Source organism: Pipra filicauda, unplaced genomic scaffold, assembly GCF_003945595.2.
Source record: "Pipra filicauda isolate LSUMZ 115617 unplaced genomic scaffold, ASM394559v2 scaffold88_size2543281_pilon, whole genome shotgun sequence".
Classification (NCBI taxonomy): Eukaryota; Metazoa; Chordata; class Aves; order Passeriformes; family Pipridae; genus Pipra; species Pipra filicauda.
This window is the reverse complement of record NW_024105075.1, coordinates 2,014,210-2,031,059: the sequence shown is the minus strand read 5'-3', so window position 1 is coordinate 2,031,059 and position 16,850 is coordinate 2,014,210. Positions and strand designations below refer to the sequence as shown.

The 16,850-nt window shown below is 40.5% G+C and overlaps 1 protein-coding gene across 1 annotated transcript in view; it reads right to left on the bottom strand.

Annotated features, from left to right (window-relative positions):
* Positions 1-840: 840 nt before the first annotated feature.
* The window catches only part of RAPGEF5 (Rap guanine nucleotide exchange factor 5), a 163,051-nt gene continuing 147,041 nt past the window's right edge, over positions 841-16,850 (bottom strand). The window contains exons 23-26 of the mRNA XM_027738414.2: positions 15,838-15,925; positions 12,421-12,485; positions 7,846-7,900; positions 841-4,531 (exon numbers count right to left, since the gene is read on the bottom strand). Coding sequence (XP_027594215.1) covers positions 4,413-4,531; positions 7,846-7,900; positions 12,421-12,485; positions 15,838-15,925 — 327 coding nt within the window. The 3' untranslated portion in view covers positions 841-4,412. The remainder of the gene's footprint in view (positions 4,532-7,845; positions 7,901-12,420; positions 12,486-15,837; positions 15,926-16,850) is intronic.

Sequence of the window (16,850 nt, the reverse complement as noted above, 5' to 3'; positions counted from 1 at the left end):
CTGGGACTGTAAATTCTTCAGCTTGTGCAACTGGATCTAGAAAAGGATGTCTGTCTGTAATGTTTCTTTAAACATCATTACAGAGAAGTGTCAACAATTTAGGCTTGTTTTAAATACTAATATTAAAATTCACCCTATCTGTATATTAACACTGGCACTTTGTAGGTCAGGCTTAAGACTCCTCAAGGTGCAGGCACTCAGAGGATTAAGTACTGCCAATTTGTAAAGCACTTTCAACAGACATCATGCTAGTAAGTACCAGGTGTTATTTCTGTTTGAAATAGCCAGGTTTGGCTTACTGGTTCCCAGGGTTTGCAAGTGGAAAGGATGGAAGGACAGGGCAAGCCTCAGCTGTGTTACAGTGCACTTGTAGCCCATCTTGAGCTTTCCATTCCCTGCTGCAGACGCGCCCAGAGGAAGGAGAGGAAACAGCACCGTCAGGGATGACTGATGACAGGGAAAGCATTTGCTGTCCTCAGTGAGAGGATCAAGTGCCAATAAGCAGCCTCCAGAGGATATGAAGATAGATTTACTCCTCCCCTCCCCCACAGGGACTTCTCATGGCAGCTCGAGGCCCCTCTTTGACTGCACTGTGATGACAGGGCACAGCTGAGACCCCATTAACATCATTCCTGCTTTGAAACATTGGTACCAGCAAATCTGACTGACCAGAGATATATGAGCAGCTCTGAATGGGGTCAGGCTCCTGAGCCTCTATGTGAGTCTGCATCCACCTCAAAAAAAGCAGTGAGGGTTTGTGGAACTGAATGACTGGAAGTAAAATATTCCATATAGGAACAATAAGTATGTGTGGTAGGCATGAAGGCACAGAGCCCAGACTTCATTAAGGTAGTTTTTATATTTTGAAAAGCAATATTAAAAAACACTGGAAAATGCAAGATAAACATAACAGTTGCTTCTACAAGTTTTAACCTTGTATTGCTTGGCCATTTTGACATATAAATTATTGCTTACTAGCTCTCATAAATACACGACACAATAATATGTACAGGCAAACAAGCATGAAATACGCAAAGGAAAACATTGGCAACATTGATTCTGGTAAATCAGATTATTTCATACATACCAGGTCTCATAATGGTGGATAACTACTAGCTGTAGTCCCTGAGAAGTCAGGTAAATACCTTGATTTGGGGGCTTCTATTTTATTACTTTTAATGCAAGCTGACACCATTATGGCACTCAGAGAGAACAGGCAGGTGTTCTTACCTCAGCTCATTGACTTCATCCCAGTGTTTAACAGTGTATAAGATGACAATAAATAGGCTATGCAAATAAATATTACTCTGCTAAAATGTTTAGTATTTACATCTTTCTCTTTTTTTGCCACTGTTATGCAAATGAAATTTATTACTATCCAAGATGGTGCTGGAATCAACAAGCTGTGTCATAGAAACATCTAAATTTGTTGCAACAAAATCCCACATCAAAGAGGTATAAAGTGACATAGCTCCTTCCTTTATTATGTATAACTGATCCTCCTAGCTACTATAAAAAAATTGCAGAGTATTTAAGCCTAGGTGTGACTGTGATAAACCGAATTTACAAGATTTATTAGATTTTATCCTATGTAACCTAATTGCATTATTGAAGGATGTAAAAAAAAAAAATAAATCACAATATCATCAGTGCTGGACCCTGGCAGAGGCTCTATAGTATTATCCTTCCCTTTCACAGGGTTTACTTGTAGTTCTTCTCCCAACCACCTCACCTTCAAACTGCTTGCCAGTCTGCAGCAAAGCTCTGCAATATTTCACCTGTTGAATGAAGTCTCTGAAGGGCCTTTTTTTAAATTAGACAATAGCTACAGGTTAAGGCTATTTGCCTTTCTTTTATGGTAACAGTTAAAAGGTCCATATTTTCAAAGTGAAATTGATGCAGACATTGGACCCTGCGACCAGAAATTTATATCCAAGTTATACAGGCCACTATAAAAACTAGTTTTTAAAGTTATAAACAGTAGTCTAATTAGCTAATTAGTAGTCTAACATAGATAACAAGGTTAATTCTGGCTATATGCCTTCAAACCGATTTTATGCCAGCTGCAAGGGGTAGACAACAGCTGATTTAGCGTGAAATTACAGTGATGCAGATAGCCAACACCTCAGCTGGCTTGAAGCCTACTGGTACAAGTTAACCCATCCCTTTACTTCATTTTGAATTGGCAGAGTGAGGAGCCTTCAAGGTCACTCTAGCAGGCTTTCAAATCAAAGCCGCAGCACAGAGTCATTGTTATTCCCCCCCCCTTTTGTTTCCTTGTCTTTTATTCTTCTCTGCCATCACTGTTGCTTCATCAGCAGTAACTACCCAAAACTATCACAGAGCCAAATGCAGTGAACTGAGAAACAGCGTCACTTTCTCACCGTGAATACCTTCTAATCCTCCCTCTCCCACAGATTTCAAGAGAACAATTTGTGGACCAAAGAGTTACACCATATGAGCGGAAGCATGGTCTACATACAGGCTCCTAAAAATAATGCCACAGTAAAAAAACAATTCACAAGGGGGAGCTCAAAACCCAGGAAACCACCCAGGTAATGCAGTTAGGGTGGGAATTCTGAGTGTTGTAGCCAGAGGAAGAACTGCAATAACACAAGTAACAAATTGCATCTGGTTTTTGTTCTTACATTGCAAAAAGGTGCCCACCACAGCTAATATCTTCATCTGAACAGTTTTGGTCTGTTTGCACTAAACAGTTATTTACAATATGTGCAGTCACATCTACAGAAGAACATAGGAAATTTTTACTCCATGGCCAGCAAGAGTTTATTTTTTTTCTTTTTACTGGGTAAAAAGACGACTTTTTTTCTAAAAAAAAAAAATCATATAGTATTTGATAATAATAACAAAGTACAAGCAAATACATTTCTGAAACATCTGTTTCCTTTACAATAGATCTATACAATATTTCACAGATGGGAAAACTGAATGCATTCTACAGATTCCCCCACGGACTACTTGTTAAAGCTGCTTTTTTTAAATCCCTTTAAACCAGAGATAACACAATGATGAAGAGCATGCTACTTCAGTATTCCCATATTTTAGTAAATGAGCATTTTCTTGGAAGTCTTCCTCATGTGGAAAACATACAATAGAGATGGGCAATCGATGCTATGTATCCTCCCTGCTGTGCAAAAGGACTGTTGCCATGAGTCAGTGTACAAACACGTGGCAGACCGTGCAGCACTCTGCACATTGCCTGCAGCATTCACTAGGTTATTTCAGGGCAACTTCTTAGCACTGAAAACCAGAGCTATGGTTGTGATGGTGCTTGAGATGTAGGTCAACTGTAGACAAGACTTTAGAAACGCTGCCTCAGTACATGCCCAGATGTAGTACTTGTAGCTACATGAGAACTGGCTAGGAGAAGGGTATGAGAGGGACAAAAGCAGTAAAGGGACCCTGATGCTGAGAGCTCGGTGCGTATGCAGGCAATTACAGTGGTACCCTTGTAAGGTGCACCTCTCTGTTCTTTAAAAACTAGAAGCATGTGCAAGTTAGATGAAGTTTTACCTGCTGAAATGGTATTTCCAGGAGATGAGTTAGGAATATAGGTGGATCTAGGCATTGCCTCTGAATAGACATCAAAGAGGCTGTAATCCAAGCAGAAAACAAAGCTTCTGCTATAATAATTTATAACGTGTTAACTGCAGGACCCAGTGCTAAATCTGAGATAACTGAAAAGGAAGAAAATAACATGTTTTCAGTACACAAACAACTGTGTCCATGAATTGCAACGAAAGTGGACTGGCTCTTACAGTGTGGATGAACAGGTTCTTAAAGGGACCGTAACAGCATGGACTGTTTACTGCTGATCTCCACAACACGACATACACTTGAGTTTCATCTGGTTGTGCTGCCTTGTTATATTCCCATCCTTGCTTGTTTGCACTTATCTCAAATATGATGTTCCAGTGGACTCAGAGGAACTGCAGAGATTGCACATTATTTTTGGCAACAATACTTTTGGCAGCCTTGAATTAGTGAGGTACATATGTGGTGAACTGGGAATCAATCCCCTTGCGGCATGTTGCTTGCTGAAATGTTTTGCTGCTGTGACATGATGATTCCTTTCATTCTAATACTGGCAGAATCTGCATTGAAAGCTACACAGGACCAAACAATATTTTCACAGAAACCAAGCTCCTGAGTTCAAAGGACGCTGCTCTGCTCCCTCACATCCCAGTGACCAGTGGGAATGGCACCAAGCTTGCCCTGCAACTCTGTGAGCAGCTCCTTTGCTGGCTCTTGCCTGATTTTCCTGCGCATGTTGTGTGAGCTACTGATAAAACTCAGTAAACTGTTCTTATATAGGGAAGCAACATGCTTGGCATAAACATTCACTTAATTCAAAGTGCTGCAGTTACAAGGTTATAGGAAGCTGTGTACGCTCACACTCGTGGCTCTATCCTGTGAGAAAGCTCAAACAGAGCTTGCTGGTTGTCGATGACATGCAGGTGATGGACATATGGCTTCAGCTCATGATGCTCTTTCGAAGGAACTTCATTGCCTGCAAGACAGGAGAAAGAGGATGGATCAGAAAGCTGTGCCTTGCCTGCTTCTCTGTCCTGTGTTGCAAAGTCACTGGTGTGCCATGTGTCAGGTGCTAGACAGTCACAAGAAAGACAGACAGTAATCTTATGCAAAACCTTATGCATTGCACTTCAACAGTAATGCCTTTTAAGTGCAATACATAAGGTAACAGCTTGATAGAGAAAAGAGAAGAAATACATACACAGTGCTGAGCAGCCAGCATGCACAAAGGAGAGACAAGTGGACAGCAAGAAGCTGACTCTTCCCAAGAGGAAGACTTACTCCTGCTGGCAGTACAGACAGTCCAAGTCTCTGTTAAGGGTTTCCTTTGTGCTGCTCTTGCAGCACAACGGGGCCTTAAGCATGGGTGGGCATGCTTAACAGGGCCTTAAGCATGGGTGGGCATGCATGGGACTCTAACTTTTAAAAAATCTTAACACAAGTTCAGAAGACAGCAGGCCCTGGATGAGTGTCTTCAGAGCCGGTGAAAGGTGACAGCACAGCAGATGGATACGAAAGCTCTTCAAAGCTGCTCTGACAGGCTCTCACGTTTTAATCTGTTATGCTTTTGATTTCTGATCTAGTAACAGAGGCAAGAGTCATGCTGTCATTTCATGGGAGTTAACACAGCAAGAGGAATTAGCTGTGTAACAGACAAACTGAAGGGTGGCTTCAATGGCAGATGTTCTCTGTTACAAGCTTTATGCCCATCATGGGCTTGTGGGAACTCGTTGTCTGGGAAATGCTCCACCATGGCTGGTACTAGCAGAAGTGGAAAAGGAAAAACTAAGCCCATGGCCACGAGATCCATCAAGACAGGCAGAGAAAGCAACACTGATGACTGCTGACAAATGAGCAAAGGTGGAAAGCTCGCTTCTAGTCCATGTCCTCAAGGAATTTTTAATATTACCATAAATGGACAAAGAAAACTCCTCAAAATTCCCCGAACCAATTAGCTTAACTCACACACTTCCTCCTTCTCCTTTGTTTTATTACCACCCTTTTCTCCACACTCTCCAGCTATATGAGGTTTCCAGGAATCAACCATCCCTTGTTTCTGAAGATCACTGCACGATGCTGTGTGGGTAACATGGGATGTGAATGCAGCCAGTTCTGCATGTGGCTGCTAACAGGGTTCCTGGGCAACTATTTTAAAGAGCTATTTTGGAGCAGCCATCTAACTTGAGCAATGTCAGAGAGAACAGGACAATGCGATAAATCTGTGTCAGAATACAGAAATGACCTTTTTGTTCTGAGGGAACAGGATCTCAGCAGCTGTGCTGAACATACTGAAAAACATTTGTATTTCTCATTAACACCTCAAATGACAAAAGCTTGAATTATGTTATTTTCTAGGGCTGTTTTTTCTCACTTTAGAAATGCTATTATTTGTTTTCAGCATTTAGGACATAAACATGTTATTTCCATTAAAAAGGCATTTCAGTCTTACTTGGAACCTAACCAGTTTCTAATCCAGAAACACTTTGGCCTGCAAGCTTAATACACATGATACAGTTCATAAACAATAATAATATTCTTTGCTTAGTTTTGTTTGAATTCTTTCCTACAGTGAGATGCCTGCTGCTCTTAAGCCAATCTGGGAATTGATGCAGTAGAAAGACTCACATTTCTGAGAGCAAAATAAGCCCACTAGAAAAGGAAACTGTCCATAAAGTCTCAATAAATATTCAGTGAATTCATTTCATGCCTAAATGAATTTAAGAAAAAAAAAGTGCCTACAGGGATGTCTGTATAAGCTGCTTTTTAAATGCCAGCTCCACAATAAATCAAGTCTGTAGCAAAATAAAATAACAATCACATACTTCAAACTACCAGATTATATGGTAAATCTCAGGTATTAACCTTGGATTTCTGCTGCAAGACTTAGAAAACCACTTGGAAAAAGAAAAGGCAAAAATGTGATGAAAGATGTGCAGAGAAGGTGCAAAAAAACCCTCACACCATTAGAAGGAACCAGTGCTACATTTTATAATGCCAAATAAGAGATATTTTAATTTACGGGCATGGTTTGGATTAAACAATATTTCCTTCATTATCTGAAAAAAAAATAAAAGGCTCAAGGCACATCTTGCTCCTTCTCTCCCTCTCTTATACATATATCTCAAAATAATACAGGAACCATAATTCTCAAGGTACCTGTATTTATACACAAAATGATTATTATTCTTTTTGCTGGAGTCCATACTGACAGCTGTTGAAAATTCAGCTGGAAAAAAAAATGATTCAGACTCTGTTTTCCCCAAGGCTGCAGCACAGTTCTGAACTCGTCTTTGAAAAAGAGGTTTTAGTGGCCTCAATAAATGACATGTTTACTAGGTTTGGCTTAAAAACTAACCACTTCCTAAAGTAGTGTTGCTTTTGTCCCCTTCCTGTATTTAACCTCTCTGCAGAGAATAAGAAACTCTGAGAAGGAGAAAACGAGGTTTCTCCTCTGTGAGCAGTGGAACAAAACAAGCTGGGTTCTTCTGACTTGGTCCCTTAGGGTTGGATTCTCTGGAGGCTAACAAGGCAGAAACAAAACAAAAAAACCAAACAAACAAAGCAAACAAAAAGAAGTCTTCTATGCAGCTGAGGCACTCACAACTGTTCCCATCAGCATAGATAGATCCTCCAGTGTCTAAAGCAGACAGATTTTTATTTGCAGCTTCCCCTCGCACAGGTACTAACACAACACCTCCCATTTCTTTCTACTCCACTTTTGTGAAACCCACAGAATCTTCATACCTTCTGGACTTCTCCAATTTTGTGAAATGACATTAGGAACCCAAAATAAGCAAACAGTTGTTCTTGGTGAAAAGCCAAGTGAAAAGCTGTGGTGATTAATGCCATCTTTTAGCTACTGGAAGCCAAGACAGCTGTGAATCCATTACCAAAACACACAAACTGGCAGGAGATTGAGTTAACTTGGTCATAGGGAGAAACAGCAGCATACACCAGAGGCCTCCATTATTAAGTACAGCTGGCACAGATCTTACACAGGGTTTTGAAGAGGTAGTAATTTTTGTAGGAAAATAATTTATTAAAGTTTGGAAGCTGTTTCTACAAACATTTTGTAAAGTAAAACTGCATCCATTTCTGTTATGCTGATCTTCCAACAACTATGCTCTCTCTTGCCAATTGGTTAAATAATTGTTGTCCACATTTTGCTGCTGTAGTAAACATGAGCAACTGAAAAGAAAACAGAGGAAAAACACCAAAACAAAACAAAACAACCAACAAGCCCTCAAGGGCGTACAAATGCAAAATAAGTAGGAAGTTTTGGCTACTCACCAAATTGGTTATTTCTGCAATGTCTCAAAGACCGAACAGTGTCTGCAATCATGTGCTGCAAAGAAAAGGCAAAAAACTTTAGTGCGAAAACCTGAGACAGATTCTGTCATTAGAAAAGCCTGAGAAATCTCCTTGCCCTACACTGTACAGCAAAAGAAACTGTAATAAGGTAGAAAATGAAGGAGAAACTTTGCTCTTTATCTTAGTGATACCATTTGATGAAACAGGGTTACTCTAGATGTCTTCTTGGTACCACCCTGATTAAATGAGAACAATTCTCTAAGAGCCCATGGGAAGTGGTCATGGAAAATAATCAAACAATTGCTCATTTTTGTTCCAGTGACTTTTATTAAACTGAAAGCCTACAGCAAGGAAGTTCTGTGGACTGGGTGAGTCCTCAGAGCTCAACCCCAGCTTTAGTGCATTATCCAGGATATTCTGTAGTCTGCAACCTCTCCTTCTGTCTCCACGTCGTATAATTAGACTATAAGCCTCTTTGTGGCACAGACTACACCCCTTGGCATATACTTGTATAATGCCTAGCACAATCAGGTACCAGTATCAGCTAGGCAGTTTTCTGCAGTATAACCAGCACAAAAAAAAAGCAGCCCGTAACCTAAATGCTGCAGAGCAAGCACCCTGACATCTCCGCAGGCATGTACCAAATAAGACTATCCTGTAGGTATGCTATTTTAACAAAAGCTGGTGCTAACAGGGATATTGGATCTTCACTTAGATTACACAGAAGAAATAAAGGGTTTAAGTTCAGTTTGTCATTCAGGCTCAGGTCTTCAACTCACAAAAACTGGGACTGTTCACTACAAATCAGTGGAGTGAGTTCATTTTCCCTAGATACTACCCATAAAGTTCTTAAACCATTACTTTTCCTAATTTCACTGCTTCTGTGGCAACTCTTCACCAAATCTAGTAATTAATTGGAGCAAATTGCAGTTATCAGGCATGATCTGATAGCTCATGCAAACAGCTAATGCTCTTCTCATATCTCCCTCAAAAATGATCAGAGGTGGAAAGGATTAACTCTCTCGAGCAGACTATGTTTAAGACCAGAACGATGCAAAACAGCTCATCTCTCAACCCCCGGGAGAGGTTTACAAGGCTTCTCCACAGAAAAGCTTATCACAAGAGCACGTTTAATGGAAACTTCATATTCCTTTCATCAGTGAATCAAAATAATTTTTCTTGTTACCCGCTGTGATTCATTTGCCATGAAATCATGAATCTCTTGTGCTGATGTCCTTGCACTGTTTATAATGAAGTTCTAATGAGATGATCTAGATTTCCTGATCAATAGTGTGAGTACTGGGAGAGCTACAACTTCCACCAATGCTGCTACTGTGATGTTTTCTGGCATTTCCCTTTGCATTTGGATTTTAGAAGTAAGAGAGGCCCTACTATCACACACACTGTAACTTTTTGCTGTTTCTTCTTTGTAGTCAGTCAGTGTGAGGGTCCATCCCAAGATTAGCTTCCGGAGGTGATGCTCTGGTAAGGGAAGAACCTCTCTGTGGAACACTTCGAGCAGAATCCCAAATCTCCCGGCTTTAGTAGCCTAATTAGGAATTTCTCTCTGTTTTCAGCTCTCTGGGATCCAAAAGTAATACAGAAAATCAGCCAATTTATCTGCAAAGCAAATGCTATCTCCTGGCTGTTTAAACAGGTGCATGCATACTGTTAGTGTGATGATGAGTAACACACCTTTAACTGCAAAAACTCAGGCTTGAGGGTTGCATAGATATTCGGGGGTGGGCTGCAGCACACAGTCCTTACAGATGAAGGTGCTAGGTAAGCTGGTGCTATCAAAAATGGTAATGGCCACTGACCTATATTAGAGTTTGCTGAAGTGTGGATAAGATATGTCATTGCTAAGATATGGCTGGTGGCTGACTGGAGAAAAAAACCTGAAGAAACCGCCTTTCGGTGGTTTCTGGCCAAGCAGCTCAGAAAATACCATGGAAATACCTTGAGATGTAACAGCATAAGACCATATTTTCATTTATTCCTTCAGATTCAGTTGAGGAAGTAAGTATGGTACCAAAAATCAATCTAATGCTCCTGTAGACTAGATTTTACCCAAAATGGAGTTAAATAAGCCACAGCAATCCTTCACTTTTTGCTAAAGCTAGGTAACATTCCTGAGACAAAAGATCATTTCGTTTTCTTCTCTTTGCAAATTTCCTTCTTTATATTTTGAATTAACTTTGTCTCCACTGCAATCACATCATGTCAAATCAAATTCAGTCATGGTAGGGTTGTTGAGGTCCAAGAATATAAAAGAAGTGGGGACTGTAGGGAGAAATAAGATCTTTTATTAAACCAACTAACATAGTTGGAAAAAATAATGGTTCAAACTGACAAGTCCTTCTTCAGACGAGATGTTTAATGCAAAAATGAAATATTTCAAAATACTGATCCAAACAGAGACACAAGAAACCATCTTTGTGTTGATATTCATAAGTAGAAACTCTACTCATTCATAACAGTAAGTTCCTTCCCCAAAGCAGTAATCTGCTATGGTAGAATAATTCTTTTATTCTTTTTCTGCAACAGCAAATTTGCAGGTGAGGTTCAGTGGCTTGATCCAAACCCAGCAGGAGTCAATGTCAATCCTAATTTTTCTCAGCAAAGGCCAGAAAGTGCTCAGCACTTCAGTGTTCAGTGCAGAATACCAAGGAAGACATTGTTCTTTGGGACAAAGCCCTTATAATTAGAAAAGAAACATGGCCTGATGTATATGTGATAATGTGTGATGCATCTTGTTAGTTCATGCCCACTGACTAAATCCCTTAACATTCAAATGAGCCAGTGTAATACCAGTGCACTGCCTGAGTTTCCACTACACTGATATTTAAATCTCTCCTAAGCCCTTACTTCCTAAGCTTGCACTATTGCCTGCATTCATATGTACACAGGGCTGCATGAGACAGCTCATTTCCGAGAGCGTGATCTGACTAATAATTTGGAGGAAGTGTCAATCTGAATAACCCTTACCCCACGACCATCACCTCAGACTCTCCCCCCTGCCATTTAAAATGCCCATTATCCATTTGAATGGAAAAGGTGAAATCCTGGCTCACTGAAGTCAATTAGCAAAGCTCTCACTGCCTCTGGAGACACAATGGTGACAGGAAGGACTGGAATTCTCACCCAGCAAGCCCAGCATACATTAACCATATACATGATTAAACAACAAACAAACAAACAAACAAGGTCTGCTAAGACTGAAACAAGAATTAGATCCTACATATTCACTAAACAAATATATGGGCCAGTGGGGGGATTTTAGTAACAATTATTGTGCATCAAGGGCTAGTTTAATTTACATGTTAATTGGATGTATTTCCAAGAGGCAATGAAGAAGAACATGCTAATGAGTTTTATGCAAACACCTAAAGGTCAAATAGTTAATGGACTTGGGACAAGAAAACCCTTTGTTAAATGCAAATCAGTGTTCTCCTAAATTCTGCAACAAGAAAAGGTACAGAAATCAAATAGAAAACACAAAAAAAAGGAGCTCAGGTTCAAAAGTCAAACTCTACATCTGCTTGTAAGTTGAAAGACAATGTACATTATGATAGGATGTGAAAATAAGTTCAACATCTGGTTCATGAATAACTCCATGGTTGCATGTTCATTCTCAAACAAGCGTAAACACATGGAGAAAATAGTTGGGAAGAATTCGCCAGGCACAGCCATCTGTCCTGTGGCATGTCTAGAGCAATTGGGAAAAAACATTTTGGTTTCTTGATCAAATACTACAGGCCAACAAAAAAAACCAAACCAAACAAACCACCACCATCTTCACCACCAAAAAAATCCAAACTTCTCTACTCCATCACTGTTCAGATATACAAATTTTGGCTTTGTGCTGTGAAAATATTATATAAAAAAAAAAAGGCAAACTAGGGAAATCAAACCTCTATCAGTAATATTATGCCAGAGTAGATGTCATATGATGTCTAGAGTGAATGTGGCCAAAGATACAATGTCAGTAAGTGCCCTTATGCATAAAAGTTAAAATAGTGGTATTTACAGTCAGTTTAATTCATATTTCAGGCATTATTTTCTTCATCATCTAACCTAGATCAAAAAACTTCTCTTTCATTCAAAATCCCTGCAATTACCATATCAGTGGCAGGTGATAAAGCAGAGGAACCTTTTCTTAAGTGAGAGACTAGAGAAGCCTTGAGGAAAAAAAAGGAATGAAACATAATTCAGAGAAAGCTGAAGCAGAACTTAACTGATAAGAAATAGTCCACGAGGTGGTGCAAAGGAATTGATCTCACTCAGTAAAAAAATGAGTGGACTGTGTGATGGCCATTACTGGCTTAGACATTTTACAGAGAAGTGGAGGAGGAAAGAATGAGAAGAGAGAGGAGCAGAGGAAAAGGGCAGGGGAGATAGACTGTTGACTGTTTTCTCATGCTTGCTCTTTTTTATCCGTTTTTCTTCCTGATTCATCCAAAAGAAAACCTTTTAGTCTTACAAGATAAGGAAGGGAAAGGGAAGAATAGGACGTGACTCTTTTGAAAAACAGGAAGGACAAAATTAGCTTACCAGCTTTTCAAAATTAACAAGGTTATCCAGAAATGTTTTATTTCCTTCATGGATGAATGTTACATCTGAAAAATAAAATAAAGGAAAAATAATTACTTTTCATGGTTTTGTTGTTTAATGCAAAGAAATAAAATGACTAAACAGCAACAAAAAGGAAAAAAAGGAAAGTATCCCATTAAAGATTGACAAAATACCTAATAACAGTGGAACAAAAGTCTGGTTTAATGATGACATGCAGAGATTATTAGACAACAACACTAGGTACACATTGCAACAAGAGTATTTTCAAAAGGGAGCATGGATTTCTTATTAAACCTGGTCTGTGTTACTTCCAGGGTACATAACATACAGGGGATGGTTGGGAGCACAGGAGGGCATCCAGAGGGATGGCCCTGCAGGGCATGGCTGCTCTCCACACACCGCGGTACTGGTCCAGATATGCTGCCCATGACTGTGCCTGGGCTGGAGTTGGTCAGTCCCTGAGCCCAGAGCTCCATGGAGGCAGAGAGCTCCATGGGGGCAGAGCTACCAGATGCTGGAGCTGGCTCTGACACCCCTTCATCTCTCTCTGTGGGACACTGACTCTGAAGTCCTCCCCACTACAGCAGTGGGTAGCCAGAGAGGTTAAACACAAGGCACTAAAACAAAGTGTTATGGCTAGGAAAAAACACTTGTATGCAGTGTTGTTGGGAGAGAATTTGCAAAGGCAACAAAAAGGTCAGAGGAAAAGGAAAAGGTCTATATTTGACTCCAGGAAGAGAACTGAACACAGTGTAATGAACTGGAGGGGGGGGAATATCAGGCAAAATAAATGTTGCCAAGTTAACACTACAATTACAACAGTAGCTGGAGGTCATTTTCTCTGTTTTTCTAATGCATATTAGGACAGAAATCAGAACTATCTTGGGCATGAAATACAAAGAACATGAATAGATCTCCCATGGGGACGGAAGGTCTGACTCCAATAGTACATCTCCAGATTACTGAAAATACTAGCAGGAGCACCACCACCTATCAGCTCTCTCCTGGATGTGTGGGTATCCAGGAGTGCCAGGAGGAGTCAGCACTATTGCAATGAGATGGCACTCCAGTATCACTACTTCTTAAAAGTCACAGCTGTGTCTGCCAGCAGAAGAATTGCACACAGTAAACAGGACATCTCCCTCTGCACAGAGGTGCCAACCTCCAGCCCACCAGTCTGTGCATCGCAGCATTTCTTCTGTGCTCATCCCCAGTACTCCCTCTGATGCCCACATGGACCTTGTGGTTTTGGGGGATTTTAGGACTGGAAACCCACAGCAAATGCTGGAAGATGCTTTGTCACCTCCCCTCTCCCTACACACACACACTCTTCACCCACCCCTACCTTCACCCTCCCCCAAAACAGCTCACCTAATTTATTTCCTTGGGTTTCAAAGACTCACTCTGTGCCTGAAGGGCATTTTGTAATTGCTTGGAATTGGAATGCTAAGGGCTTCATGTGCTGGTGGAAACCCAGGGCTGGGACTCTTCTGAGGGGTGATGGAGAGCTCCTGTGCCCCCAGGGCAGCTGGGCTGGGGTCTGCCTGGGGCAGGCAAGATGCCAGCCTGGCCATGAGAGTCCAGCCGGCCCTCCTGAGCAAATGCAGAAAGCACAGCGTATGCTGGTGATGCCTCCAGCACCTCTCTGTCCCTGTGCAGCATCCTAAAAATCAGGGGGAAAGGAGGGAGCAGGACCCTCTACACCTCCTCTGCTGGGCTGCTTTGGGGCACCCAGGGAAAGGGACACAGAAAGGATACGACTTCAGGATACAGGCATTACTTGTCTCTATATCAATGCAGTTAAAAACTGTCCATCACTTCTAATGAAAAACTTATACTGGAAGCAGAAAATTCCACACAGCTTTTTAAGTCAATGAAAGCAACGTGTATATCTCTGAGGGCAGAAGGAACAGAAATTTGCTTTGCAGCCAACAACTAAGAGTCTAGATAAATTCAGTGGAGCAGAAAATTGCGTCTGAACTAGGTTGTAAGGGTATATCACAGTATTTTATTACACATTTGAAAAATCTGCCTGATTTTCAAAAGCTGTATCTGTATGTTATGAGAGCTCTGCATTTAAATTTAATTAACTTTTAAAAGGACACTCTGATGTTATTTTTCATAATTGAAGAATCTTCATTTTTTTAATTGAAACTACTTTTGTTCCTCTTGTGTTGAAATACAGTAATTTGTTGAGTTACTAATGTTTTCTATTCTATCCATGCCTATTTTACTGGTCTTGGAAATGACCTTAATACAAAGATGTTTGATATGGAGTAAAGTCCTTTGTACTGTGCAATACTTTGGGAATTACCAACCTTGGCAACATCTCCTTATGGACCACTGTATTGAAGGAAATTACTGCAATAATTTCAAAGTCTCCTTGCTATCTCCAATACATGCTAAAACAGAGAAGTTGCTTAGGTGCATGTTCTTATACACCATACTGTAGTGCTGTGCAGACATCATTGCTACAAGTGACTTGTTTATGTTTGCTGCCCTTGTTTGCAGTCAAGACGTACTCCCGAACACCAGGAAAATATTGATTTTGAAGCCTTAATAATTGTATCCATCTGAATTAATGCAAACTGCTTTGATGTGTGCAAAGAGGGGAAGTGTCTGATGGCTCCCGATCTGTCACCAACTGATCTGGAGAACTGCCTGCAAACATTTTACAGCAGCAGCAACAGCAGGCTGAGATACATGGCCTAAAGAGAATGCTTTCAGAATACAGGAATAAACAAATGAATTTGCCATGTTCAAAGACAAGGCAGTTAATAATTAATGACCCTAAGACAATGGAAAATTTTAAACACTTGCTACTTAATTAGCTGCCCAGCTCACTGCATTAGCAAGTAGTTGCAGCTTCTTTTAATAGATTTTTGTTTTTAAAAATAACTTTAGATAGTAAGATTTTTATTTATCTCTTTCATATCTACAAGAGACTTGAAAATCCCCTCCTCTCAGGACAGACAGACAGGGCAGGTTCTGCCTTCAGGGTGACACCAGGTAGGTTCACCCAAGAGAAGCAGGGAAGCACCTCTGAACAGGCATGTCAGAGTAGCAGCATGACCAAAGCCACTGGTGCAGGTGCACCCAGTGCAGCTCCGTTCGGGGGCTTGCAGGATCTCACTTCTCCACTGAAGAAGACGTGGCCAAAGCAGTGGCACACGGCTCTATCCACACCTGACAGGACAACATGAAGTTTGAAAACCTGTGTGAAAATTGCCATCTTCCTCCTGTCTTAAAAGGAAGTTGTTTATTATCCAGACCAAGTGCTATCTTGTAGATACCACTATATCTGTCACATACGTATCTTAAGACCACCTGAAGGAAAAATCACCTTTCACTTATTTTAATTAATGACAACAGAGAGCAGCCAAGCTTTAACATTACCTTTCAGAAGTAAGGGCATGAAGGGGATTTTCGGAGATTTCATTTTCTTGAATGCATCTCTGTAAGCTTTGTGATTCAGAGAAGGGTCCTACAAAACCATTTGAGTAATAGAGAGAAAAATCAATAGGCTATAAAAGAGCAATTCTAAATCCATTATGGGCTTATGATCTGAACATGATTTAGATATAAAAGATCTCTTTGGGAAACAAGGTAGCTCAAGGTTTTCTAAGCTAGGTGACATGCTAAACTGAACAGGAAACATAAACAGTGAAAGGAACAAAAGCAATTATGTTCCTCTAGATGAAGCAGTGCTAAAATGGGAGTAAGCTGCAGAACAGATTCACTTGGACTGCTCTGTAATTTCCCCACAAATTTCTATTAGCAAAATCTCTTACTATCCAGCATGAAAGGTATCCCAGAATGTATTGCTGATTAATTTCTTCTAAAAAAAACCCCCAAAATAATACTACCAAACAGCAACAAAAAAATAAAATAAAAAAATAAGGGAGTGTGTGTCAGTGGCATTGTGTAGGCAATTCAAAATTCATCTAAATTTCCGATATAAATGAATATTTTTGCACACCAGCTCACACAGAATCTTGAAAACACATTCATTTACTACAAACTACAAGTATAGAAGCATGACAGCTGTTAAGGGCCGGATCTCATGTTCCCCATTCCAGGCAGGGATCTCACCACCCACTCACTTCCAGGACAGCCAGAGGAAACATTTGTTTATTTAGCTTTGATAACGCTGACAAAGACCCTCTACCTCAGATTTTGACTTTTTTTTTTTAAAAACTTCAGCTGTCCTCTTTTTCTCCTGATTTGCAGCATGTTGCTTCAGATAAAGGCTAATAAACTACCAGAGCAAAAGAAGAGCTGGGGAACTGATACTACATTTGCCTCTCTCTGCCCTTCCTCCAACTGTCAGGAATACAGCCTCCTTCCTTTTTGTGTTTGGAGACCACCTCTGAGCTCTGGAGAGCCACGTGGCCTTGGGCAAATCATGG